Source organism: Corvus hawaiiensis, chromosome Z (genome assembly GCF_020740725.1).
Source record: "Corvus hawaiiensis isolate bCorHaw1 chromosome Z, bCorHaw1.pri.cur, whole genome shotgun sequence".
Classification (NCBI taxonomy): Eukaryota; Metazoa; Chordata; class Aves; order Passeriformes; family Corvidae; genus Corvus; species Corvus hawaiiensis.
Window position 1 is genome coordinate 30,596,428 of NC_063255.1, and position 25,572 is coordinate 30,621,999.

Genomic DNA, 25,572 nt, shown 5'->3' on the forward strand with positions numbered 1-25,572 from the left:
TCAGGAACTGCCAACCCTTGGCACAACAAAGGGCACAGGGACCTGTGATCCAGCCAGGGGAGCAGACACTGAGACACAGCAGAAGCCAAGGACTCAGCAGGAAGACTCCAGACTTTCTGGCACACAGATTGTGAGGGTATAAAAGCCCACATAATCCTTTGTTCAGAGTTCCTCCTTGAGGCACCAGCTGGAGCTGATACTGTTACTGAACTGTAAATAAACCTCCTCAGGGATCCAGAGATCTCAGATTCTGCTATGGGAAACCTGGTGTTGAACTGTTAAAGGAAGCCCTGTCTTACCGTGTGGGTGCAGGGTGCATAGGGAGTCAGGCAGGCACCCTTCGCTGGAGCTATCACTGTGAAGGGGCTTCAGTCCCAGCAGTGACAGTCTCTGGTGGTGTGACTGCCAGAGTGCTCCTGAGTGGTCAGATGGGAACGTTTACTTAACACACACACTCACACACACTCCTCTGGACAAGACACAGACTGACTCTATCAGGCAAACCCACCTGCAGAAGCCACAAAGACGGTACTGGAGCTGAAGCTGGGCATTTCAAAACACATGTGGAAGGAACTGGAATTGTTCAGCCTCTGTCAGAGAACTTAGTGCTGTCTACAGCTCCTGTATGGGCGTAGATTGAGAAGATGAGACTGAAACTCCCCTTGGAAAGGCACAGTGAAACAACATGGCTCCAGCTGTAATGAGAAAAATGTTGATTGACAGTAGGAAAAGTTTTCTTTCTGAGGAAGGTCAAACACCAGAACAGGGTCCCAAAGAGGATGTGAAACTCTTATTTTATTAAAGCAGGCATTAGTACTTTGTGTGTGTAGAACAAGAGCAAACAATGTACAGATATCTATAATGATTCCTAAGATTCCTATGACTGTAGTGTGGGGTCTGCATGAAACACTTCCCAAGAAAAAAACATGACTTTTGTATGTACAGGGCACTTTCTAAATCCTTGATTTTGTCAGCAGCTCTTTTGCAGGCATGAAATTCTGCCTGATTTCAGCATGACTGCCTTTGTTCTTCAGTGCTCCATGTTCTCACATACTAATACATATTCTGACTCTCAAATGCTCCACCAAAATGCTTGGTTTTTAAATATCTTCCCATTTTTTCACATCACGTCTCTGTGTGTGTGTGTGTGTGTGAATACTCTGTATTGTTTTTATTCACAGAAAGAACCAAGCACGTTAAAAAGAATGAATTTTGTTGAATGTAGGTAGGAGTTTTGGCCAATGAAAGTAAGTGTGCAAACTCTGTAAGAGCACGAGCAGTCTATTTTGATTTCTGTAAATGACACTTCTCAGAGCACAAAATTCTAATTGAAAAACAGAAAGCGACAAAACATGCCCTGAAGACAATTTTTCCCCACATTTTTGTATCAGGTAAGTGTTTTGCTCAGCCACGACACTGAAGCCCACCCCTCATCGACGCTGTTGAAGTTCCACAAATCAGCCCGTTTTCCATCCCGGGCGCCGGACGGAGGCAGCTCCCACGGTCCCGGCTCTCCCGCTCCCAGGCACAGCTCCTGCGGCACTGACTGCCCGACACCCCCGCTGCGGGTCCCCTCTCCGGCGGCGAGTGACGCGGGCCGGCCCTGCTCCCCGCCCGCCCCTGAGGGGGCAAGAGGCACGGCGGGGCAGCGGCCGCCCTCCGCCGCCACAGCCGCGGCCACAGCCACGGCTCGCCGGCCCAGTGTGGCACTGCCGCCCTCTGCGCACACCCTCCATCTGCCGGCCCCGCATCCGCCTCTCCCTGCGCCTGCCTGCCCCGCATCCTTCTCCTCCCCACCGTCCCGGCCGCCTCCGGCATGGCGCAGGGGGCGCCGCGGGCCGCAGCGCCGGGGGCGCGGGTGTGCGGTGTCCATGCCGGGCGGCCGCTGGAGCTGTTCTGCGAGGACTGCGGGTGCTGCGTGTGCGCTCTGTGCCCGGTCCTGGGCGCGCACCGCGGGCACCGCGCCTGCCTCCTGCCCCACGCCGTCCGCCGCACGCAGGTGAGTGCCGGGAGCCGTGGAGAGGGGGTATAAACCGGGAGCTGAGCCAAGAACTTCCTGGTTTGGTTTTATATCTTGCCGGTTTTCCCCTCGTTTCTGAAACTTGTGCCGCTGAGTGTTCTTTTGCCAGGGTGTGATGGTGGTAGCTGTGAGTATTAGTGAATTGCCACAGTACTAAGCCGATCTTCAGCCTTCAGCCTTGCTTTGCTTGCCTTATAAACACCTTGTGGAGTTCAAGGTTTGTAGGCTGTGTTGACTAGCAGAACAAAGTTTCTGTACTTTCTGTACTTCAGCAAGTGCTTTATAGACCCCATACAGACAGGGTCAGCCTGATGCTACTGCACAAGGATATGGTTCATGCACGAGGAGAAAGAGTTAATCAGTCACACCCAAACGTCCCCAAAACAGGTGTATAAATCAGAGGACAAGGAGGAAGTGGCTTTGACTGTTAGGTCACATGCAGCAGCATTTTATCCTCAGACCTTGTACGTGGAATCAGAGGAGTGTGGTTGCCCCAGAAAACGTGTTTTTATTGCCAGGCTGGAAGTACCTTTGACAGAAACACAGATGCCTCAGGGGCGGGGGAAAGGTAACTTCCGCTTACCCTCTGCCCCCACCGTTGTAGCTTGCTAGATCACAGTGACTGTCTATGCAGAGTTCTTTGATAACTCCTCTGGGATGGGAGCAGGGGTTGTTGTGGGTTAACATCAGTAGGCAGCTAAGCACAACATAGCTGCCTGCTTATTCTCCTCCCTTGCCCAGTGGGACGAGGGAAAAGAAGAGGAACACTAAAACCAAGAAATTTCATGGATTGAGACAAAAATTTAATAAGAGAAAGAGAAGTGAAGAGAAAAACAATGAAACTGATGCAAAGGCAGATACTCACCAGACAGTTCCTGAGCAAAAGACAGCAAACCCACCTAGACACCCCACTTTCAGTTTTATTGCTGAACATGATGTCATATAGTACGGAATAGCTCTTTGGTTAGTAGGCGCCATCTTCTGCTTGTGTCCCCTCCTAGCCTTTTGTGCACTCACAGTATAGTCACATCTGAAACACGGCACCACATGGGCTGCTATGAGGAAAACTGGCTCCATCCCAGCCACAACCAGCCCCGCGGGTCTTTAAGATTTTTTTCTTCATCCCAGTGTAGCTGTCCACCAAATATCCTCAGGAAGATTTGCAAGCTTGCCAATACTCCTGCTTGTGCTTTGTTTTACTTGGAGAGCCTGCCAGGAGGCTCACTGGGGCCTGCATGCTGTGGTGCTGAACTTGGGAGACTGAAAATGCTGTAACACAGAGGTTTGATGTTCAGAAGCTTTATTTATTTATTTTTTTATTTTTATTTTTTCAGCTACAATTTCAGAAAGATCCTTCCTACTCCTTTTGTGATATTTTGGAGCACAGTTACTTAGAGGTTTCCTACAGAAAACACTAGGAAGAAACAGTTCCTACCGAACTTCCTGCTTGGAAGTTCACACAGATTGTGAGCCAGTACACAGGTCACGATAAACCCTTGTAGCATTTTATTGCATTTCATGTTAGAGAGCATTACAAGGGCAGAGGGCTGTGCATTAGGCTGCCACAAACAGCAGCACAGAGGTAAAACCATTTAAGACGTCTGAGCGATGCAGAGCATGGCTGCTGCCTGCTGGTATGCTTTCATCCAAAGTGTCCCTCTTGTAGTGGGAACTCACTACAGTGTTGCTTTCCCTTCAGGCCAGAGCGGCAATGTGTGGATGATACAGGTGTTGTGCAGTGGCAACCTGATCTGAGGCAAAGTAAAGTGCACAAAGCTACAAGCTGTGCTGCTACCCTGGGGGTCTGATGGACACAGGGAAGCACGTGCTGTTGATAAAGAGTTGTCTCTGCGCGAAATCAGGAAGTGAGCAGGGTAGAAACTTGTACTCCCACGTGACCTTCTATCCCTAGGCGGTTTCTGCTGACATCTACTGGCTTAGGGATGCAGAGATTTTATGCACAAACTATCAATAGTTACAGCCTAAGAGACGGTATTTTCACTAGTGATTTTGTTTGCTGGGAGCAGTTATTCCGTATAGCCCTTGTGATGTGACATCAGCCAGGCAGCAGTTCTTCCACTGAGAATCTTCCACAGCTCTTTCAACAAATCCTAGCTGTGAGTGCTGAGAAGAGATGGGAACTGTTGTGTGAGGTCCATCAGCTGCTTCATCCCTGGAGCAGAGGTTGTTTAATATAGTTGAGAAAGACACTCCCTGTGCTCTTGAATGCAGCACACAGGATCACCATTCTTTGCACTTGGTATGTGTTCTGTGAGCCTGACTGGAGCTAGGAGTGTCATCTCAGAAATCCTTGCTTTTACAGTGTTTAGACTTGAATGAGTTAAGGCAATCCCTAAAGGAAGATTTTTGGAGTTGATTCCTCAGGGTGAATGACATGGGTTGCTGGCAGGGTCTTCAATCGTTAGGAAGGAGTTCTTTCATGTACCTCTGTAAAGAAGGTAATGCTTAACCAGAAATGCTTGGGATTGATGTAAGTATTTGCATATGGTCACTGTTGTGAGGGTGTGAGTGCACAAAGTGATGTCTGTTACTAGCAAAGAAGGAAGATTGTCTTTTTCTCTGTGGTCTTTGTCAGCCTTTTAGGAAGGGAATGAGGTGTAGGCTGCAAAATAAACTAAGGAAGGCTGGTATCTGGTAGAAGTCCTGAATCTTCTAGTGGTGTAGAACTCTTCTGGTTCTTCAGGGACAAGACTGGAAAATTGTGGCTGGAATAAATAGCATGTCTTTCTCTATGCAAGAATATTTATCTGCTTGCATGGATGTATCTGTGCCAAGGGCCTTCCAGATGTGGAGTCTCTGGCTTTTGCTTGGAGCCCATTTTCTTCTGACTCTGTCATAATCCAATGACAAACTGCATGTGTTTTCTAAGGAGACACACATCAGAAATGCAAACTGTTGCTCATGAAGCAATGCTTTATGCTCTGTTTGTCCATGCTGCAGAGTATAAATGCTGTGCTGCCCTGGGGCTGTTGCAGTGAACTGGTACATGTGCATGCAGATGCTCTTGACTGGGTCTCAGCTGCAGAAGAGGACACTGATAGCAGCTACAGCTGGAGCTAGCTTACCTGGTATTTACTGCGGGCCTCTGTTTTAGCACCAGTGCGTGGAGACTGCAGGGCAGCATTGACTGTATCCTTCATGGTACTAATGACAAAAATGCATCAGCAGGTACACCAAGACTGTTCAACCTGCTGGGCAGAAGGCAGCCAATTTCAGAGGGCTGCAGGTGAGAAACTGGAGCAAGACATAAGCAGAACATTGATTATGCTGTGCTGGGAACACCACAAGTGTCACAGATACTGTGATTGATAACCAGCCATCCAACACAATTAGCTGTTGTAGACATTCAAACTACAGCATCACTGTAGTGATAGTTGAGTATCTGATAGGTCATTTATACACTGGGAAGCATCCTGAACATTGACTGAATTTTGATTCTAGATGGAGCCTCCCACTGATCCTCTAAATAAAAGTACTTACTTAGCTGCCCTTCAGCTACTAAATGCATTAGCATGTAGTCTGGAAATGCACAGCACCACATATTTAAAGATGAAAATGCTTTTTTGCTTTGGATTTCTCTGTGCCTTAAGAAGATGGTGCTAATTTGCACAGCTCTCAAACCTTAGCAGTATAACCACCAGGTGAAATGCGGAGGTCCTTATGTTTCATCACTATACTGGCATTAATAAGCCTCATTAAAGTCCATTCATTTAAGAGTTGTACCTTCCAACTCAGAATATTCTATTATTCTATGATTCTGAAACAGAGCATTTCAGTGATACAACCCCCTATATGGAAAACAAGCTGGATACTTATTTTTGTTTTTTACAGATGTTGTTACGAAACAGTGTTTTATTTTGTTTCACTGCTGTGTAGGAACTCATGGCATTGTGCTTGAAGAATCTAGAAGAGAGAAAAGAGCAAGAAGCTGGCAACAGAAGGAACATAGTGCAGGCTGTAAATGATGTGAAGGTAAACTGTGGTTTCCTTTTACACTGGATGGTAATTTTCCAAGAGGTGACATTTTGTTTTCTCTGTAGCTATTCAAAGACCCAGACACCTACTCCTTCTCAGGAAAAGAGTGTATCCCCTGTATCCATCACAGTATGTTACACTGTCAAAGGGAGAGAAGAGGAGAGTCTCCAAAGACCTGGTCCTCATTCCTTGATCAGTTTAACACCTCTGGAAGATCAAGGCTGAAATTTTTGTGCAGAGGAATAGCAGGTAGCCTCACCTGCCTACATTATTCTGGCTTCACTAATGTATCTTGCATTGCACTGAACTGCTTTATTGAATTGCCTGGATTTAGAGTTGACTAAACACAAGAAGAGCTCTGTTGATTATGTCTCAGGAATGGGAATGTGTGCTAAGCTGCACCTCATTTATAGAGCATGAAATTACTTTTGCTCTAAGGAGCATCTGCAAGCAGTTATTTTACAGAAATGTCGGTAAGAGCCTGAGGGGGCTTTAGAGACTTGGTTTAATGTCTCTTTGTTTTGGAGGCTTTCTCTTCCTATCAGCTACTTCTCTCTAGCTTGCTTTGAAAGGGGTCAAAGTCTTGCTACTGAAGGACCAGATCTGCTTCTTGTTGCAATTTGTACCCCGTTAATTCCAGCTGAAAACAGAATTTACTGCATAAATAGGCATCTTGGAATCTTCCCTCAAGCTTTTCCATCCAGACATCAGCAGGTAAACCATGTCTGCCCTCTTTTAAGTGGTAGACACATGTTTCTGAAGAGATGCAGAAAATCAGTAAAATTCAACCAAAATGTAGCACTGAAAGCCCGAAAGAAAAATGTCTGAAATGTTTATGGTCTGTTGAGCAGGGAGGAGACACTCTTCTGCTTCATCTATAGGCACATGCTGACAGGATCAAAAGGCAGCTGTCAGAAAAAGTGACAGAACTTCAGTTACTTCTTCGGGAAGAAGAGAGTTTGGCAAAAAACTTCATTGATGAAAAGACTCAGCAAGCCCTGGGAGCACATGATCAGCAGTTGGAGTCCTGTCAAGAACAGCTTGCAGCCCTAGAGACCCTCACACTTCAAATCAGACAAATACAACAGGACACTGATCCTATTCGTTTGCTGGAGGTGGTATTGTATGGTCTCTTTCTACCTCTTACCGTGATAGCCCTTGGTAAATTTCTCTAATGATCTCTTCTACAGATCCTTCTGTATGTAAGCAGCGTCTTTCTAACTGTTTTTTAATTTGCTTTGTGTTGGTGTTTTGGTAAACAAATTTGGTTCCTGATTTTTGAGCTATGAGGTGTTCCTGCCATGGCATTGATTTCAGGTCTGTATGAAATTCATGTTAATTTTAAACAAATATGGAACAGACAGATATGTGTCTCTTAATCTTGAAGACAAATGCTGTATCAAGTCTTTCCTTGTCCAGTGTAATATGAAGGTCTAAGAAAAGGCAGGCCTCAGGAAACCTGAGGAGGAAAGTTAAAATGTGTAATTTATTTAATTGCAAGAAATCCTAATCATCATAAGCAATACCCATCACTTCACTGGAGGGGGCAGCACTTTACTTTTTGCCTACAGATAAACATCAGCTTCTCTCTCCTTCTCTCTCCTAGTATCTTCACCTTCCTTTGGAAGGGTGGTTATGCCCTGATACAAGCCAAAAGATGCCTCTGGTGCATTTTTGCATCCTTACAATGTGGCAGACTTGAGTTTCACAGCAATGTATACTTGAGTATCCATTACTGTGATATGGCCCTGGCATTCTGCTGTGTGGGCTAGCAACATACCTCCACACAGGAGCTGCTCTTCATGATTTTGTGGTGATCTTCTTGTGGGGGAGGTTGGATTTTATTCTTCAGAATGCTTTTAAAACTTAGTGGTTTGACTTTGCCACTGATGGGATTTCCCACAAAGGACCCTGGCCAGGCTAAACCCATTTCCATCCTGGAGGGATCTCTTTTAACCATGGCCGTTGGGTTCTCCATGTCTGGAGTGGCCACTGGCTCCACCGGCAGGAGGCGGTAATGGGCAGGCTAATGAGCTAAAAGGCAGGCTGAACTCAGCAAAGCTTGCCTGTTACGGCCCATAGGTTTACCTAGTGATGAAGCTGTCCTTGCTCTGTGGTCTATGGGAGCTGGGAGGGAAGAGTCCTTTCATGTCACAGTCTCTGCTAATTACAGCATTTGGCTTTCTGCCCTCAGAACTACACAGCAATTGAGAAGGAAATTAAGGAATCCAGCCACTTGTCAGAAGAGTGGCATCCAATACCTCTCTCGTTTGAACACTTACTTAACCATTATAAACACTTCATCAAAGTTATTCAGTCCATTCTGGAGAAACCATTGGAAGCCCGGCTTAAAGAAGGTACCTGGGAGAGTGCTCTGGATTTTGCTTTCTTTTGCTGTCTTTGCAAATTAAGTGTGCTTTTAAAGTAAGAACAGGACTTTTAACCAAATCATCTGGAGAAACAGAAGTGTTTGAGGCATGGGTACTGTTTTCTGACAGCATGGGTGTAATGCCGCCATAGCAGTGGTGATTTACGAATGTAAGGGGTCTCTCTTCAACACTGAAAACGATCTTTGGTTTGTCTGCTGCTTTTTTTCCCCCCAGTTCTATCAGATACTTCAATACAATTTACTGTAGTCCATCACACTTACAGAATGTATCTATTCTCTGAGTTACTGTTGGCATTGTAAGTGCTCTGGCACTGGGGTACCTCTAGAATTTTAAAGCCTTTTCTAATTAATGTACCTGGTGATCTGCCTCAGTCTGAAAAAAATTGATGATTTTTGGTAAAGATGAGCTAACGTGTTTTATTTAGAAATCCTTTTGTCTTTGAGCTATTTCATCCTTAAGTGACCTTTGTCATGATTAAGGCAAGGAGTTTTTCCAAATGGGACACAGAACCACAAAGCTAAATAACCATGGGGAAACCCTGCTGCTCTTTGAGTGAGCAGGCAACACTGGCCATCACATTTCACCCAGCTGCCTTTTAATAATCCCTTGTCTGAGAATTGCCACTGAGAAGAGAGTAGCAGGATTCTGGGGCAAATGGTCAGACCTGATCTGAAAGGGCACTGCGGGATGTGTGTAGGATTGCTAGAAAGTATTGCGGAGGTGCTCTGCAGCAAGCATCTGCAGCTATCTTCAGCTGCCAGACTATTTTCATCTAATAGGGGCTACTTTTTAAGGAATCAGGCGTGATTACTTGGAGTTCTTTTCAGTTGCGTAGTTCTTTGGCAACACTAGTCCAGCATCTCCATGCTATCCAAAGAACATAACGTTAAAAGCATACAGAGTGAGTATCCCCTCCCCCAAAAAAGTAACATAGTTTGTCCATGAAGTTGGAAAATGATAGTTGAAAAACTGGCAGACTCCCTAAACTGCCCCTTTTCATCTCTGCCCAGATGTTTTCAGTAGCCTGAATCCCACTGCAAAGAAGGAGCCTGGGACAGTGCTAAAAACCATGACTCCTGTTGATCGGCTGCTTTTCTTAAAACGTAAGTATGATTATACTGGAGTCCTAGAATCTCCTAAGCTGGAATGGACCCACAAAAATCACTACTGTCCAACTTCTGGCCCTGCACAGGACCATGTGTCTGAGAGCATTGTCCAAGCGCTTCTTGGAATCTGTCAGGTTTGGTGCTGTGACTACCTCCATGGGGAGCCTGTTCCAGTGCCCAACCACCCTCTGGGAACCTTTTCCTGATATCCATCCTAAACCTTGCTTGACAGAACTTTAGACCGTTCCCTCCAGTCCTGTCATTGTCACCACAGAGCAGAGATCAGTTCCTGCCCCTCCTCTACCCCTCACGAGGAAGCTGTAACTGTAATGAGGTCTCCCCTCAGTCTCCTCCAGGCTGAACAGACCAAGTGACCGTAACTCTCTGTATATAACTCTCCTTATCCCATCACCATGAGTGACCCAGATTAGGAATGTGTGGAGGCATCAGTGTCGGTGCCCTGCTGTGATTCCCTTGGCTTGCCTTTTGCTGTCCCTACCTAGTCTCCAGAGGTGTAGGCTGTGGCTCTCTGAATCCTAACCTTAACCCAAATGGCAGCTTGGTGCTGCAGCTGAGGTACCCACCACACTGGTGGCCTAGATTAGAAAGGTGTGGAGGCAGCAATGTTGGCAGACTGCTTTATGCGCTTGGCATACATTTTCCAGCCCTGGTGTCCCTGGAGCTGTAGGCTCTGTGGCCAGCTGAACTCCATCCCTACCTAATGTAACATTGGTGCTGCAACTGGCATCCCCATCACAATAGATGACCCAGATTTGGAAAGTGTAGAGTCGGCAATGTTGGGGCCCCACCTTGCTCACACTAGAATGCCTTTTCCAGACCCAGTGTCCTTGGACATTGGGATTTCTGTCTCAGCCCTAACCCTAAGCATAAAGCAACCTTGGTGCTGTGGCTGAGGTCCCCATCACCTTGGTTGACCCAGGTGTGGATGCAGCAATGTTAGCACCCTGTTGTGATCCCCCTGGCATGCCTTTTCCAGCCTGCGTTCCTGGGACTTGCAGGCATTCTGACTGTCCCAAGACACTGCTGGCTCTGGGCTCCTTTGCAGGTGTTTTATAACTTGGACTTCCAAGGGTCATGATAAATGTAGCAACTATGTTTATGGCTTTGACTGCAGATGCAAGATCACCGACCTGGGAATATGACAGCATTCACCCGAGACTGAAATTGTCTGATGACCGTCTTGAAGTAAGCTGTAGCTGGAGGAGAATATTTTACCCCTGTGGTCCCCAGAGGTTCGATCAATTATGGCAAGTGCTAAGCAGAGACGCATTCCTTTCTGGGAGCCATTACTGGGAAGTTGACCTGCTTCATGCTGGAGCAGGATGGTGGATTGGTGCAGCCTACCCTACCATTGGCAGGAAAGGAGATTCTGAAGCCTGTCGACTTGGCTGGAACAGAGCATCTTGGTGCCTTAAGAAGTTTGATTTTGAATACTGGGCATTTCACAAGGGAGAGAGAATCCCCATCCTGATAGAGGATGATCCTGATTGCATTGGCATTTTTCTAGATTACGAAGCAGGAATCCTTTCCTTCTACAATGTTAGTGATGGCATGTCTCATTTGCACACGTTCCGCTGCAAGTTCACAGAACCAGTTTATCCAGCCCTGAGACTCTGGGAAGGGTCCATTAGAACATGCAAACTAACATAAGAAAAAAAGCAAAATAAAGCCTACTCTTTCATGCTTTTTCTGTGAATGCCACTTCAGCAATTATCTACACGAATTCATCTCTGTTGTATCAAAGTTGTAATTATGATGCTTTTAGTAAGTAAAAGAAGTTCAAGAAAACCAACTGTGACTTTTAATGTGTATGTATTTTTCAATAAGGAAAGGTGATCTTGCTTTTATAAATGATGTTGATGTACCACTGGAAGTGCCACGTCCTATTTTTGTAGTTCTTTCAACTTGTAAGAATAAGTTCAAGAAAACCAACTGTAATTTTCAATGTATATGTATTTTTGAATGGGGGGAGGTGATCTGACTTTTATAAATGGCATTGATGTACCACCCAAAGTGCTCTGTGTAATACTTTTCAACTTGCAAAATGGAAGAAGTCCGGTTGAAAGATATTACAACTTACTGGAACTTGGATATTGACTTTTAAAAAAGATTTTTTTTAATGAACTTCCTTCCCTCATCGGCCTGTAGAGGCTGCAATTGTGTATGGCAACAGGTTTAGTTTGGTTCAAGCCTCCAAGATTATATATTGCATATTGTTATCATCGACAAGATCAGATTTGGATAATAAATGCACTAAGTGAATTAGCTCATATTTAAGTGTAATTTTGGAAAAATCACAGACTGGCATTGACTGTTGGAAAGGTCCCTTCTGAAGTGGGAACTTCTGTGGTCACATTTAATAGCCATTAGCTGGTCTTACATGTGACAGAAACTCTGAATTGGACTTCTGGGTGGCCCTATTCTTCCCACTGAGTGGAAGCATGAGAAATAGCTGTGTGCAACCCCTAATAGACGATGAAATGTCTGCAGGGTTCACAGGTGCAATAAAAACACTAGGCCAGTGGTGCTTTTGTACCCCATTTATCTTTGTGTCCAATCCGCAATATTCACATAAAACTAGGAGACACAGCTTGCAAGTTTCTGTATATGGATATTTCTCCCCCCACCAATACCTTAATTAAAGTCCCAGAAACTTCTGGAGCCTTTGCTTACAGCAGTCTCCAGGACCAGCCCTGTTAGAGTGAAAAACCACTGCTACTTTAAACTGGCCAGGTAATCTTACAGTGTTCAAATACTAAAGGCCCTGGAATCATCACCAGTGCTGACAAAGGCAAGGTCTGACCATAGCCGGAAATGCAGAAACAAAAGCTTGTTTTATAAGCTAGATTTATTTTTCAAATTTGAAGTTTTAAAAAAAATCTTTTAACAATTGAGTAGTTTTTTAATGTAAAGCAAGCATACTGCATCAGTCACAGCTCACATATGATCAAGTATATGATTCAACCTCTGCTTCCCCATTTAAAGATATGAATACAGTTTTCTCAGAATTGCACAAGGGTAAACATTTTGAAAGTAGCTCATAGTTACATAAGCACTCACCACCAAATTTAAGATACTTCACCAACTCATGACCAAAGGTAGCAAGTTCCAAGTAACCATCACTAGCAAATGATTCCACCACAGAAAAAAAGCAGATGAATTATACCAAAGCAGTTCTGTGCTAAGCAAGGTAGTTGAAGAATGACTGGTCTGCAGCAGCTGCTGCTGCTATACAGTTCCCTACTGGTCCAAAGGAAAAGCAGCAGGCGATAGGAGTGGGATTGCATTTCTTACTTGAAAAGTGAGAAGCTGGGATGCAAGAGTAGAGCACACAAAAGGTGCACTGACCATCATGCTGAAGCATAGTGGTGTGATGTAGTCAGGCAATCAGCCTCAGCCATCTCACACACCAGTGTTGAGAGAAAAACCCCAATGCAGAGGATTTGCTGGTTAGAAAAAAAAAAATAACTGCTCGAACTTCACCAGCATTTGGCTTCCTACCTGAGAAGTTGCCCCCCAGGTCCAAACAGAGGCATCCAAATGCTCTGCAGAATTGACTTCATATTCCAGACTTCACTCAACTTGCAATAGATGCTTTTCACAATTTCTGAAGCATAGGTTAAGCTCTGATCCATCTCAGATCTACTTTTCTTCCCTGCTCAATCTCTCTGGCCTGCCCTTTTGCCTTTCAGTTCACAAAAGGCTCTCTTGCCCCTTAAATGGGACCTTTCTAAATATCCAGTATGCTTCCTTTCCTGGTACTGTCTCTTCAGAACCTACCTTTCTCAAGAAGCCATTTTCCCACAGAGTGCAGATTCCTGCAACCACTGCTTTATCATGACACTTTTAAGGCTTTCATCTTAAAAAAAAAAATCCATCCAGGTTGCATTTGTAATTTTCTGTTCAGTGTATGTAAACTTTCACTTATCTGTATTCAACTCCAACTGAAGTCCTGCTATCAGAGGGGTTAGGCAAGTGGCAGAAAAGAGAGGAATATCAAAAGATACAGAGCTAGAACAATTCAAAGTGTAGACAAAATTCTCATGATTTACTGTATTCTTAACAGAAAAGGGAAACTGGAAAACAGCAGAGTGTGGTACTACATTTGGCAAAACTCCAAACTGATCCAGGTTAAGTGAAATGGAGAAGAGAGGATCATGGTATTTTCTAGGCACAATACTACACAGTTTCTAATAAAATCTGTATAATTTATATCCCCTTGTTTCTGAAATGTCCTGCTAATAAGAACCTGAAAATTCTGTTTGCATCCTCATAATTACACCACTTTCTTCTAATCTGCCATGCTGCTATACTTAGATATGTTGTGCAGTACTACACTGAGAAATATGGAGTGCTTTGGTTTAGCACTTCACTTTTTTTACATGATTATCCACTACTTGCTCAGTGATGGTTTCATCTTCTTCAATATTTCTTTTAATCTTCTGGCCCACCAGATCAAAGATGGATTCTGGGGGAAATCCCTTAGGCTCTCCCACCTTCACCGTCAGCATGTCAAGTGTCAATATTGCACCTTCAGGAATTGCCACTTTCGCCACTACTGACTTTCCCAGCTACAGGGGAGGAGGAAAAAAATGTTTAAGTTAAACACATTGCTAGGATTAGTCTAACAAAAGGAGGTAAAAAGTATTTTGCAGTTATTTGAGAACAGGATGTGTAGAACTGCCTTCTCCACTACTTATTCCAAATGAAGATTAAGTTAGCATGGAAGCTTTCACTGTAACCAAGCTGCCGGGAACATGCAGATGTTTCCTGAAACTGGACAGTGGCTCACTGAAATTTTTCAAAATCACAGTGGAGAGAATCTGATTAGAACAACTGGTGTTTCAGCTTAGTGTAAAAGCAGCTCACACACAATCACGGAGACATATTGTTCCTACTACTATTACCAAATACCTGGCACTGGTGAGGTCACAGCTCAAGTCGTCCTGTGCTCAGTTCTAGGTCTCTCGCTACACAAAGGACATTGAGGTGCTGGAGCAAATCCAGAGAAGGGCCACAAAGTTGGTGAAGGGTGTGGAGCACAAGTCCTATGAGGAGGGGCTGAGGGAGCTGGGGGTGTTTAGCTTGGAGAAAAAGGAGGCTCCGAGAAGACTTTATCACTCTCTACAACTCCCTGAAAGGAGGCTGTAGCCAGGTGGGAGTTGGTTTCTTCTCCCATGCGGCAAGTGACAGAACAAGAGGAAATGGCCCCAAGCTATGCCAGGAGAGGGTTAGATTGGATATTAGGAAAAGTTTCTTGTCAGAAAGAGTTATCAAGCACTCAAACACTCTAGAACATGGAAGTGGTTATGATCCCTGGAGTTATTTAAAACATGTGTAGACATGGCACTTAGGAACATACACTAGTGGTTGGAATTGGCAGTGTTAGGTTAGTGGTTGGACTGAATGACCTTATGGGTCTTTTCCAACCTAAATGACTCTATGTTTCTTCTCAACTTAGGTAACCACTGGATGATAAATATAAAACTCCATTATAATCAAAATGGCCAACATTATGCAGTGAGACATTTTTTAAGTGCAGAGGCAGAAACACTACTGCAATAAACAATTTGCAAGCTATTTTTCTGAATATGGAGTTATTAGCTAGAGATCTAAATTAGCTGCAGGTTTACACAAACCAAAATCAGAAGTTACCTTTTCATTGCAAGCCATTTCACAGGGCAAGAGTTGTTTGATTGGAGAACCCATTGCTTTTTCCACAGTACGGATGGCTTTCACTAGCTCCGCCAGTTCATTTGGCTCCAGAGATGCTTGGTGGTCGCTTCCTTTCCATGTTTTGTCGAGAGTCACGTGGCGTTCCAGTACTTTAGCACCCATAGCAACAGCTGCCACTGAAATGGCTATGCCAGTTTCATGCCCCGAATAGCCAATGGGGATATCAGGAAAAGCTGACTGATATGCCTTAAATCATGACAGAGTGGGTCTGAATTACCAAGGTAGCAGTTTCAAAGACAAAGCAAATTTTAGAGTGATAACTGCAATGGACAAATACTGTGCCATAAAACAAGCAGTTGGTTATGCAGAGAGAGTGCAACTTCGTAAATTCAAGAAGTCACACTGCATTACCAATCACCACGTTCCAAATCTGACTAATATTATCAATAGCGACAAGAAAAAGGAAGCATGTCCTCCTCTACAACTTACGTTTCTCCTTTAAATTCAGTTCTGCTACTCAAGGTCTTTGAAGCCTGTATCAGTGTAAGTAATAGTATCCTATTTTCATCCAACAATCCAGTGGATTGGCTGAACTTAATCCAAAAGAGTTTTCTTCAACATTGTATTTAAAATCTGAAGCAATCTTTTAATCCATACATTGAGGACAGTCACCAAATTCTAAAGGCAATTAAAGGCAGCTATGCGGCATTCTATTAAAAATAATATACTCTGTGTGCATAAATCTAAGATAGTGCTTGAACACTGGTCAGTTTGGGAAAACTTTCTTACATCAGTATTTGGCATATTCAAATAATATTTCCAATGAAGGAAACTATACTAGGGTATAACCAATTTTCTTCACTGCTCTGATAGTCACATGAAGTTTCCGGTCTAGCTCCCTATTTAGAACTATGTTCTCACTTCACGCACCTTCTTAATGGTAACAGTCTACATGATTTTTCTTTGCACAACAGAGCACAGGGTTAACCTGTTAACTACATGTCATGTTTTCCTCTGTCGAACTGTGAATACTCCAGCAATATCCTTTAAACTATTCCTCAAAGATGAGTTCTACTAAAAAAAGATCCGGTGGATATTTTTACTTCAATGCTTGCATTGTAATTTAGAGGAACATGAGACATAACTCTCAGAAATGAACTCCAGCATGCCTAAGATCTGGAAGTGTTTCTCCATAAAAGGGCACAGCCCTTCTCTGCTATCCTACCCATGGCATGCTCTAGGTTACTCACTGACCGATATAACACGGAGATTGACATCCTCTGGCTGAAGCGGGTATGCGCTGGTACACTGCAGGAAGCAGAAGTTTGGATTGATGGGCTTCACAATCTGATAAACTTGATGCATTGTGTTCATCGACTGCATCCCGCTGGAAATCACCATTGGGCGACCTAGCCATTAGAAAATATGCACAAGTTTTGTGCTATGTCCACAAGAAACCTACCCAATATTAAATTAAATTCTTTAAGTACAGTAATTCAGTAAAACTAGTAAAACTAGAAAAGAATGCTGGGTAAACACTTTTTTTTCAAAGTCTGAGGGTGAGTTTCTTTTAAAGAAACTTCAGATTTTTTCCCAAAAAACAATTGGAGGAAAAATCTAATAACTGAGCTACAGAGAAATGGTGATGTTCACCAAGATGGCTCAAATAAAATGCTCACCTTTCTTTGCAGTCTTTTCCAAATATGGAAAATTATTTGTATCTCCTGATCCTACTTTGAAAAATGGAACATCCAGTTCATGTAGAAATTCCACAGCCATCTACAAGGAAAAAAAAGTCACTGTGTTTTAACACTCCACTTCAGGTGGATCAAGGGATAAAGAACTACTGTGCTTGGAAATAAACAGCCTTTCAAAACAGCAAACCCAAAACTTGATTAAACAGGTAGATATTATGGACATCTCCCCAAAAACCACTGCTCCTGAAGTAACATTTGCTATCCTGACAGTATTAGTTTCTGATTTCCCTCCAGGTGAAGTATCATTACGGTGTCTTCTTTCATACTTCTATTTTTGTGCAGGTTTTTGACTAGGATCACTGTCTCAAGGCAGTCTCTGGCCTCCCACCACAGCTGGTCACACCAGCTGTACATTCTGCTGCTTAGTTCAAGTGAGCTCCACCTCAGCTTAAAGACGAAGTTGCATACCACAGCATTCTTGCTTTTTTTCCTTTTTTTAAACACTACCAGAGAGAGCAACTACCTGCAGATGGGAGTTCGCCTGTTGAAAAAGAAATGTGCTACAAGCATGCACACTGTCTTCCTGCCACACACATCCTGCAGGTCAGAACTATTAAACCACACAGTGTTTAAAACTACAGGCAGTAGAATAGATTTGCCACACTGAAAACTTGTATGAGTGTATTAAATAAGCACTAGGAAAAAACCCAAAAGTGCCCAAAAAGGGAAGTCCAAAATGAGTTTGGTTTTAGGAGAGATACTAGACAACAAAATATGCTGAAGCAAAGACTATAAAACCGTTTATTCAAATGCCAGTTAAACTCTGCCTTTGTCTAAAAATATGTGTGCTATATTGAAGACAATTCAAGAATTATTAGAGGCTCTCTGAAAATGGGTATTACATCAGTAAGTGGCCTTTTAAAAATTAGTACTTTATCAGAAGAAAATTTAAATTCCAAACCTATCACAGGCAAGAGGTTATTTAAAGCCTCCATTCACCTCTGGGGAAAATAACGGAATAGTTACCTTTGTCCCCTGTCAACCACCCACAAACACTTTTAATTTCTTCAGCTCTTTCCTTGTTACAGTTAAATTTACTTAGTGCCAGAGCAAGAATGCTAACGTCCAGAAGAGAATCACGTCTTATTCAGTCTAATTTTTCCACCATCAGTATGATGGAGATTCCATTTCTTGTACCTAAGATGTATAACATCTCTTTAATTTAATAATAAACTATTTAACATAGTTTATTCAGACGCATTGTGCATAAAGACAGTGAGTACTCTCTATTAAAAAGGCACAGATCTTATCCCAGGAGATGGCAAAAAATTAAATATGACAGGTAGACCTTGTATCTAAGGCCACTCTTCATTAGGTAAATATCTCTTGAAAACCAGCAGCTTTTCTTTAAGAGATTCAACAACCAGGAAGCAATTTCAAGTAACAGGAATGACATTAAAGGGAGTGGTTCAGTGAGATCCTGCTTTGTCTCCAGTACACACTGGAACAGAATAGATAAAGAAGTTATTCATAGCCATTGTGTTTATTTCACACATCACTTCATTAGTTTCCTCATATAGTTAAACGCAAAATTTAACCTCTTTGACATAGCTGGACTTCCAAAGATATATTAAATTTACTGAAGTTAATATATTCTCAAAGATTTATTATGTTAATTTATGCAATATTTTCCTTGAGTTCCAAACCCCTGTCTTGCAAAAATGCCACCAGAAATCTTAGGAGCTGTGTAATGTAATTAGTGCTCAAAAAAAAGGCACAAACATGTATCAGTTCTGTTAATTAGCTGTACAAAGGAGCACAGCAGAGAAAAAGAGGGATCCCAGCAGCAGAAAGTGATCTTAGCTGCTGCCTGTGAAAGGTGTTCTGTGTTGCACTACAGCCTTTAGAAACCAGAGGTTTTAACATCAAAGAAAGAATGTGGGGGTTTTTTTTCTCCCCAAAGGCGCATGGGTCTTTAAGATCCCAGATAAAGAAGTCCAAGACTCCTGGGTTCATATACTCCTTTCTTAAAGGAGTGCACGTTGCTCAGCAGGTCTTCTAGACTTGAAGATAGCACTAAAAGAAACATCACCACTCTCTCTTTTCACAGATCTGTTTCAGAATCCATGGCACTGAGCTATTGCTACATACACAAAACATATTTGTCTATCATCAGACTAAGTGGGAGAATAAATTGTAAGAAAAGAAGAAAAACACTGATATATCAGTAATTCCTCCGATTGCAAGAGTGAGACAATGAACAGATCACCTTAAGGACTAAGTAAATCACATCCTAGTCTCATCCTGGATATGTCTACTTGCAGAAAGTCAGGGACATTGCTGTGCTGGCCATATGCAAGAGTGGCTAGCTTACTTCTCGTAGGGTCTCTTTCAGTTTGGCTCTTTGTATTTTCTAGGCCTCAAAGAAAAGTAAAACAATCTATACAATCTCTCATTTATACTGACGTTCAAGTGTTACCTGGCCTTTCCAGCTTACACATTTCAATTTTATGTTGCATTTGTTAATACTGTCACTACCATCATTCTGAGGTAGGCAACATGCAACAGTTACAAATACACGTGTCTTAAGGGGAAACAGCAGCAGGAGTTTCATGGAGTTGTGAAGCTGGTGACTGACTGTTCAAGAGCCCACTGGCAAAAATGAGTAAATGATTCAGGAGTAACAGGGCAAGGTGCTGAGCCTCTCCACGAGATTAGTAAAAGAAATAGGGGCATAAACATTTCTGCTGCTTAGAAACACCACAGGGGTCTAGTAAACAACAAGGATGGAGGAAAAAAAAGAGGGAAATATCAGGGATTAGAAGAAAGGAATCTGGTTTAAATACAGAAGGAAGTTTGGTATGCTTGAAACCAACACTGGAGCGCAGTCTGATTGCCATCTTGATCTACACTCTCAAAGCCTCAATTGTTTATGAATATCAAAATGAAGCCTTGTCCCTAATATTACTTACTGTGTATAAGTATCTCAGCACACATGGCAAGTCTTCCAAAATATTCAGCCATCTACTCAACCATTACAGAGACACAGGTGAACTAGCAAATTACTCTAGGTCTCTTAGAAATTCATTGTCCATATATTCTCTTCATGTAAGAACTATCACACCTAAGTAATACCCAACGGACACAACAGCCAGACTCCCCTTGTCATTCCAGTATGGTTTACATACCTCATCCATGCCAGAAGCTGTGAAGAAAATGCCAATCTCCTCTGCATACTTCTTTAGCTCTCTATATTGGTCATGACTGAACTCCAAGTGGCGCTTATGCTCCCCATAGGTCTTTCCCCAGGAGTGTTTAGAGGTGTAGGGCCTTTCTAAGGCTTTCTTGTTGAATTTGTACTCCAGTTCACTCTTCTGGAACTTAGCACAGTCTGCTCCACAGTCCTGCAAGACAAGCTGGTGCACACTGAGTGGAAGTGCAAGTGAAACTGCACTCATCCTAGGTCTGAATGCAATGAGTTAGTAACTGATGTGCCCATCTGTTGTGGAGTTTTTACATTATCATCACAGCAGTCACAGAAATGGTAATGAACACAGAGTGACTGTGGACCTACACACACACAAACCCTTTTATTTCAAAGTGCCTATACATTTCATAGAGCAGTAGTCTGGAGAGAAATCATAGTAAACCTACAAAACTACTTAGTCTCTTGCTATGCATGGCGCTTATTCAAGAGTTGACTTCTGTGGTGTTTTTCCCAGATTAGCTGTCACTGATAATTTTACATTAAAAAAGGACACAGGATTCTGCGGAACAAGGAGTATGAATCTGATTCATAGAATCATCAAGGTTGGTTTTAAGATCATCCAGTCCAACTATCCACCCAGCACCACCACTGTAACCCCTAAACCACACCACCAGCACCAGACACCTCTTGAACACCTCCAGGAATAGTAATTCATTTGAAGTCACACAAACAGTGAAGATGTATACTCATTAGAGCAGTCTGCACTTACACCCCAGTCACAGAACTAAATACACCATGCCCTGAGCTGTGATGACGTGCAGTTTTCTATCTAATGGATATAACATCGAATTTCACAGGAGCTTGGCTGTCTTACTGAATGACACAAGTGTTACTGTAGTAAATCCCTAATGTCAACCAAGTCAAACTGGAGGTTAATTAGAGATTAATTCAGCAGGTGCCTGATACTTCCCAAATTCCCCGTGAGCTCCGGCCCCACCTGCGGGGCTGCAGCCATGACACAAGATCACAAAATCAACTAGGTTGGAAAAGACCTCTGAGATTATCGGGTCCTTGAGGTGACCGAACACCACTCTGTCAAAACAGACCATGGCACCAAGTGCCACGTCCAGTCTTTCCTTAAGCACCTCCAGGGACAGCGACTCCACCACCTCCCTGGGCAGCCCATTCCGATGTCTGTTCACCCCATCTGTGAAGAAATTCTTCCTGCTGTTCAGCCTGAACCTCTCCTGGCACAGCTTGAGGCCATGTCCTCTCACCCTGTCACCGGCTGCCTGGTAGAAGAGGCCGAATCCCACCTGGCTACAGCTTCCTCTCAGGGAGCTGTAGAGAGTGATAAGGCTCCCCCGTGAGCCTCCTTTTCTCCAGGCTAAACAACCGCAGCTCCCTCAGGCGCCCCTCACAGGACAAGCGCTCCAGACCCTTCACCGGAGTGAAATGCAAGGGTCTTCCTGCAGACACTCTGTGTTCCGAATAAACCTCCCGCGCGTCCCCCGGCCGCGCCCCGGCGCTCTCGCTCAGCCGCCTCCCCCCGCGCGCACCTTAGCCATGCGGATCATGCGCTTGGCAATGTCCAGGTCACCCTGGTGGTTCTGCCCGATCTCGGCGATGATGAAGCAGGGATGGTCGCCGCCGACGCGCCGCCCGGGGCACAGCTGGAACTCCCGAGCCATGGCGAGATGGCGACAGCAGCACCGCCCGCCCGCGACTGCGCCGCCGCTCCCGGCCCCGCCGCGCCCCCTCCCAGCCGCAGCCAATCGGCGCCTCCCCCATTGGCCCGCCCCATGGGCCACCTCTCGGCCGGCAGGGGGCGCCGTGGCACTGCGCCCTCAGCGCTTCCCGCCCTCAGCGCTTCCCGCCCTCAGCGCCTGCCGTGCTGCTCCTGCCGCGGAGCGATCCTCGCGGCGACATCGCCACCGCCGCACGGGAGCGGCTTCCCGGGAAACACACACCAGCCGGGAGCTCCACCTGAGAGACCCTTACTGTGCATTGATACGCATATATCATATGCACCAGATCCAGGTGCTTCTTGAAAACTTCCAGGGGTGGTGACTCCACCACCTCCCTGGGCAACCTATTCCAGTGCCTGACCATCCTGACAGTGATAACTTTTTTTTCTAATATCTAATCTGAATCTCCCCTGTGTCATCTTAAGGCCATTTCCTCTTGTCCTCTCACTGCAGACGCAGCAGGAGATACCGACCCCCACCACACTACACCCTCCTTTCAGGAGCTGTAGAGACTTGGTTCAGACAAAACTTTCAATGATACATGGGAAAAAATGGTAAAATGTAAAGCAATGGCTAAGGCCGCTTCTGAGACTATCTTACTCCAAAATCCTCCTGTGACAGACATGAAGATACACTTGTGACATTCTGGGCCTATCTGTTAGGTTTTTAATGGAACTGAAAATCAGTAATTTCAATTGTTAGGATTTTGTGGTACATGTCTGGTGTTTGTTTGTTTGTTTTATCTGATTGTTTAGTTTTGTTTTGGTGAGGGATATGAAACTGACTTGCATCTCATCAACACACAATGTTAGCACCAGATACTGCAGTTACAGTACAGCCATTCTTTTTGCTGGTGTTGGCTGCTCTCCCAAGGGAAAATTGCATCCTTCTGAGAGATTGCAGTGACTGGCTGAACACAACCAGCAGACTCTAAGCTGTGTAGTACTACATGAGAAATAGCCTAAGAAATTGCCTCAATTTCAAATCAGAAATGGCCTTGATGAGCGACATACTGCAATATGCCAGTGGCTCTCAAAAAGGATGCTGTCTTTTACAAAGGATTGAATTTTGTAAATTATGGTAAGGACACTGTATAAATATTTTTTTGTGCATGTGTGACTAAGAATTGCAGACCACATAAAATGTTTGTATCTGCATAAACCCAGCCAATTCTCTAGAAATAAGTCAGTTGTCTGAGATTGTCTCATAGACGAGAAACTTTCCTGACAACAGAATTCATGCCAATAATTTCTACTGGTCAATTACATTGACTAGAGTCACAGGTGGATAAAAATGCAGGCATAGTTTTTTTAGGGGTGCTGAACGACTGTTACAGAAAGAGATCTGAGTAAAATACAGTCCCTATAAAAATGGTTGCATTTATGCAATGGGTAATACATACTTCATGTTTTTATGAAAATTTTCCAGAGAAAAAATAAAAGGTTAAAACTATACTGCAGGTATTACTGATATACCCCATATGGGCTATAACAGCATAATTTCAGGAATTGCATAGAGTTGAAAGCCATACTGTAATCTGTTGAACTTTAGGATACTAAAAATTAACTAACAATTTATTAAAACACCTGACATTCAATATCGGCTATGCAAAACAATTTGTGAATGTAACCTTAATACTGCATGCATACAAACACTAAGAGTAATTATAAACAAAGTTTACCCCAAAAATTCACTGATTGAAAAAGCAGCTCACTAAGGGTTTCTTAATTGTAATGTTTGAAGCAAGCCTCTAATAAGCTATGTCTCACTGGATTTTAGTTTACACTTTTGTATACCACCCTATGAGACATTTCTCCAACTAAACTACATGGCTTGAGGCCAAATGCCCAGCTTGTTCCTTGTAGCTCCTTAGGTGCTCTAGGTTCTTCCTGCACAAACTGTTTACCACCAGCTCCACAGAACAGACACACCCTTCTTTCCTGGGGCAAGTTCCTTGTTCAATCATCAGGTAAAGAAGAACGAAAAAATTGCCTCCAGAACACAGGTAATTAACTTCTGGAATAATTTTGCAATGACAGAATAACACTTTGCATATTATAGCCAAAAATGATAGAAGATCAAGCCCCTGTGCTTTTAATTATCCAGTGCTTTTAATTATCCGGTATTAAAGCAGTAGAACTGAAGATAAGACGAAATGCAGTTTTATATACATATATATATATATTTCTAACATAAAGTGCAGAAGTAAGAAACAAATAATAATAGTACAAAACCTGTGAACTATTCCAACCCAGGCAGTTTTATACTCCCTAACACTTCCTAATGAAGGTCTGGCCACACCAATTCCAACATTGTATTCTAAGAAACTCTGTGCTCCTGTGTGATGCCTAAAAACCTGGTTCTGTTGCAGGTTTGTCTTTTATTTCAGCGGGAGAGCCAACTCAGCCTGAGGATTTAATGGCTGTATGCACAGACAATAATGAGAAGTATACATAGAATACAATAGAATACTTCCATCTGGAAGGGACCTACAATGATTGTTTAGTGCAATTGCTTGACCATTTCAGGGTTGATGGTTGTGTGATTGTCACACTGATAGTTTTCACACTAGGCAAACTGAATTTATGTGCAATAATGTTTTATTCAGGAATTACAGCTTGAGACAACAAGTACATGTAGTTTATGCACTCAGACATAGGCTTGTATACAGCCCTAAAACTTGACTGGCACGATAAAAGACGTTTTAAGATTCTTGGTCCTTGAAACAGGTAATGTGCTTGCAGCTTTGACATAGTTTGTAGGAAGAAAATTCCATGATGATCCAGTAATGACAAACATTTGCCAGCAGCAATTCCTTTCAAATATCAAGGTCTAGCACATTTCGAAAATGCTTGAGTTTATCAGTGAATTTTAATTCTTTGGTCTCCTTTCCTGGGACTATATACTCTGCAATTCTGGGGGTATTAACTTCCCATGGCCACCAATTTATTTGTCTTACTCTTCTGTTTGATTGCTTCCTTGTCCTCCTTTTTATGTCTAAAGCAGTGTTCTCAGCGCTTAAGATTATAACTCCTCAAGAACCAGAAGCTGACCGCCGGTGAGATGTTTATACTCTTGTGGCCTTTGTTTTCAGCCTGTGCACGTATTTTCAAGGTCTCAAGTATTACCCCACGCTTAAACTCCACATCATAACAAAAGAAACCTGGAACCCAACTTCAGTTTGCACTGAGTAAATTCACTCAAGCTGATAACAAACCTAACACCCCACCAGTTCTTATGGCCTTGCAATGCTAGCATTAGGTTTCTTATTAGCAATGACAGTATAATTTTTATTGGGCCATCCAGACAATAGTGACAGGCAGTACATCTCCTGGTGGTGACAGCAAGAATTTGATTTCTGCAGATCTTCTTTATTTCAGCCCAGCATATGAATTTTAGTTTCCACACAGATTCTGACAAGCTAAGAAGACCAGCATGTTTCCCTTCTGCTCTGACCAACTTTCTCATGCAGCTTTGAGAGCAAGCCTGTGTATTGTGAATGAGTCCAGCATGTGCTAACTGTTCAGTAAATTACAGTAATGGATTGACTTTCACCAGATCTTGTGGAGTTTAAGTAACTGTTTAAATGGCTTCCACAGGAAGAAGTGAGAGGCCAAGATTGCACACAATATTTGGGAGGGGTGGCTGGGATGATGTGAATGAGACAATTGTTACTGACAAACAGTGATTAAGAGTTACAGAGGCAGGAA

At 43.4% G+C, this 25,572-nt stretch overlaps 2 protein-coding genes across 4 annotated transcripts; one reads left to right on the top strand and one right to left on the bottom strand.

Annotated features, from left to right (window-relative positions):
• Positions 1–1,637: 1,637 nt before the first annotated feature.
• TRIM14 (tripartite motif containing 14) lies at positions 1,638–11,803 on the top strand. 3 transcript variants are annotated; one of them, XM_048291677.1, is made up of 6 exons: positions 1,638–1,999; positions 5,918–6,013; positions 6,898–7,131; positions 8,211–8,373; positions 9,417–9,509; positions 10,648–11,803. In XM_048291677.1, exons 1-6 carry the CDS (start codon positions 1,817–1,819, stop codon positions 11,181–11,183), a joined length of 1,305 nt encoding a protein of 434 aa, XP_048147634.1. In that variant the 5' UTR covers positions 1,638–1,816; the 3' UTR covers positions 11,184–11,803. The 3 variants fall into 3 exon arrangements, with proteins under 3 accessions (XP_048147634.1, XP_048147636.1, XP_048147635.1); XM_048291678.1 differs by lacking the exon at positions 1,638–1,999 and adding an exon at positions 3,730–5,109; XM_048291679.1 differs by lacking the exon at positions 6,898–7,131 and having other exon boundaries at positions 1,639–1,999.
• A 560-nt stretch (positions 11,804–12,363) lies between these two features.
• NANS (N-acetylneuraminate synthase) lies at positions 12,364–21,849 on the bottom strand. Its single transcript, XM_048291680.1, has 6 exons — positions 21,674–21,849; positions 20,095–20,310; positions 16,889–16,988; positions 16,464–16,618; positions 15,189–15,455; positions 12,364–14,104 (listed from the first exon to the last, which is right to left on the bottom strand). Exons 1-6 carry the CDS (start codon positions 21,803–21,805, stop codon positions 13,895–13,897), a joined length of 1,080 nt encoding a protein of 359 aa, XP_048147637.1. The 5' UTR covers positions 21,806–21,849; the 3' UTR covers positions 12,364–13,894.
• Positions 21,850–25,572: the final 3,723 nt, after the last annotated feature.